This window comes from Gekko japonicus, unplaced genomic scaffold (genome assembly GCF_001447785.1).
Source record: "Gekko japonicus isolate JY-2015 unplaced genomic scaffold, Gekko_japonicus_V1.1 scaffold17357, whole genome shotgun sequence".
NCBI lineage: Eukaryota > Metazoa > Chordata > Lepidosauria > Squamata > Gekkonidae > Gekko > Gekko japonicus.
Window position 1 is genome coordinate 1 of NW_015212245.1, and position 1,250 is coordinate 1,250.

Below are 1,250 nucleotides of genomic sequence, written 5' to 3' on the forward strand. Positions count from 1 at the left end.
CCTGTGTGGGTTCTTCGGTGCTTTTGAAGTTTGCCACTTCCACTGAATCTCTTTCCACACTCTGAGCACTCAAAAGGTTTCTCCCCTGTGTGGGTTCTTCGGTGCTTTTGAAGTTTGCCACTTCCACTGAATCTCTTTCCACACTCTGAGCACTCAAAAGGTTTCTCCCCTGTGTGGGTTCTTCGGTGCTTTTGAAGTTTGCCACTTCCACTGAATCTCTTTCCACACTCTGAGCACTCAAAAGGTTTCTCCCCTGTGTGGGTTCTTCGGTGCTTTTGAAGTTTGCCACTTCCACTGAATCTCTTTCCACACTCTGAGCACTCAAAAGGTTTCTCCCCTGTGTGGGTTCTTCGGTGCTTTTGAAGTTTGCCACTTCCACTGAATCTCTTTCCACACTCTGAGCACTCAAAAGGTTTCTCCCCTGTGTGGGTTCTTCGGTGCTTTTGAAGTTTGCCACTTCCACTGAATCTCTTTCCACACTCTGAGCACTCAAAAGGTTTCTCCCCTGTGTGGGTTCTTCGGTGCTTTTGAAGTTTGCCACTTCCACTGAATCTCTTTCCACACTCTGAGCACTCAAAAGGTTTCTCCCCTGTGTGGGTTCTTCGGTGCTTTTGAAGTTTGCCACTTCCACTGAATCTCTTTCCACACTCTGAGCATTCAAAAGGTTTCTCCCCTGTGTGGTTTCTTTGATGCTTTTGAAGACTGACACTGTGACTTAATCTCTTTCCATACTCTGAGCACTGAAAAGGTTTCTCCCCTGTGTGGGTTCTTTGATACCCAACAAGTTTCTTTCCACTCTCTGAGTATTCAAATTGTATTCTTTGGTGTACAAAGAGCTGTTCTCTGTTTCTGAAGTACTTTTCACACCAGGTAGATTTACTTTCCTTCATTATCCTGTGCTTTGGAATGTGTACATTATGCTGTCTTCCATGTCTCTTCTCAACCATATGAACGCCTTTCTTTCCCATCGGTCCGCCTCGATTCCTGATGTTTTCTTTAAAATCTTCATTTTTAACTTTATCTCGCATTTGCTGATGAAGTTCTGCATCCTCCTCATTCCTCTGATCATCCTCTGCTGGAAAAAATAGAGTGATCCTGTTAGCACCTAGGAGGGCCACGGTTTAGGAAGCGAGAGCTGAGACGGCTAGAGAGTCAGTGGTGCCACACCCACAACGAGGCAACAAGAGCCTCTTATAGGACGTTTATGAGATCCTAGTAGATGGCAGTCAAGGCCACGATTGCGTCTGTGA

The 1,250-nt window shown here is 45.7% G+C and overlaps 1 protein-coding gene across 1 annotated transcript; it reads right to left on the bottom strand.

Moving 5' to 3' along the window:
• Nucleotides 1-202: 202 nt before the first annotated feature.
• On the bottom strand, nucleotides 203-968 carry LOC107125121 (gastrula zinc finger protein XlCGF17.1-like; the record flags this gene model as incomplete). Its single annotated transcript, XM_015428578.1, has 1 exon — nucleotides 203-968. A coding segment is annotated over exon 1 (766 nt), but the record flags the coding sequence as incomplete, so codon positions are not given.
• Between the last annotated feature and the right edge of the window lie 282 nt (nucleotides 969-1,250).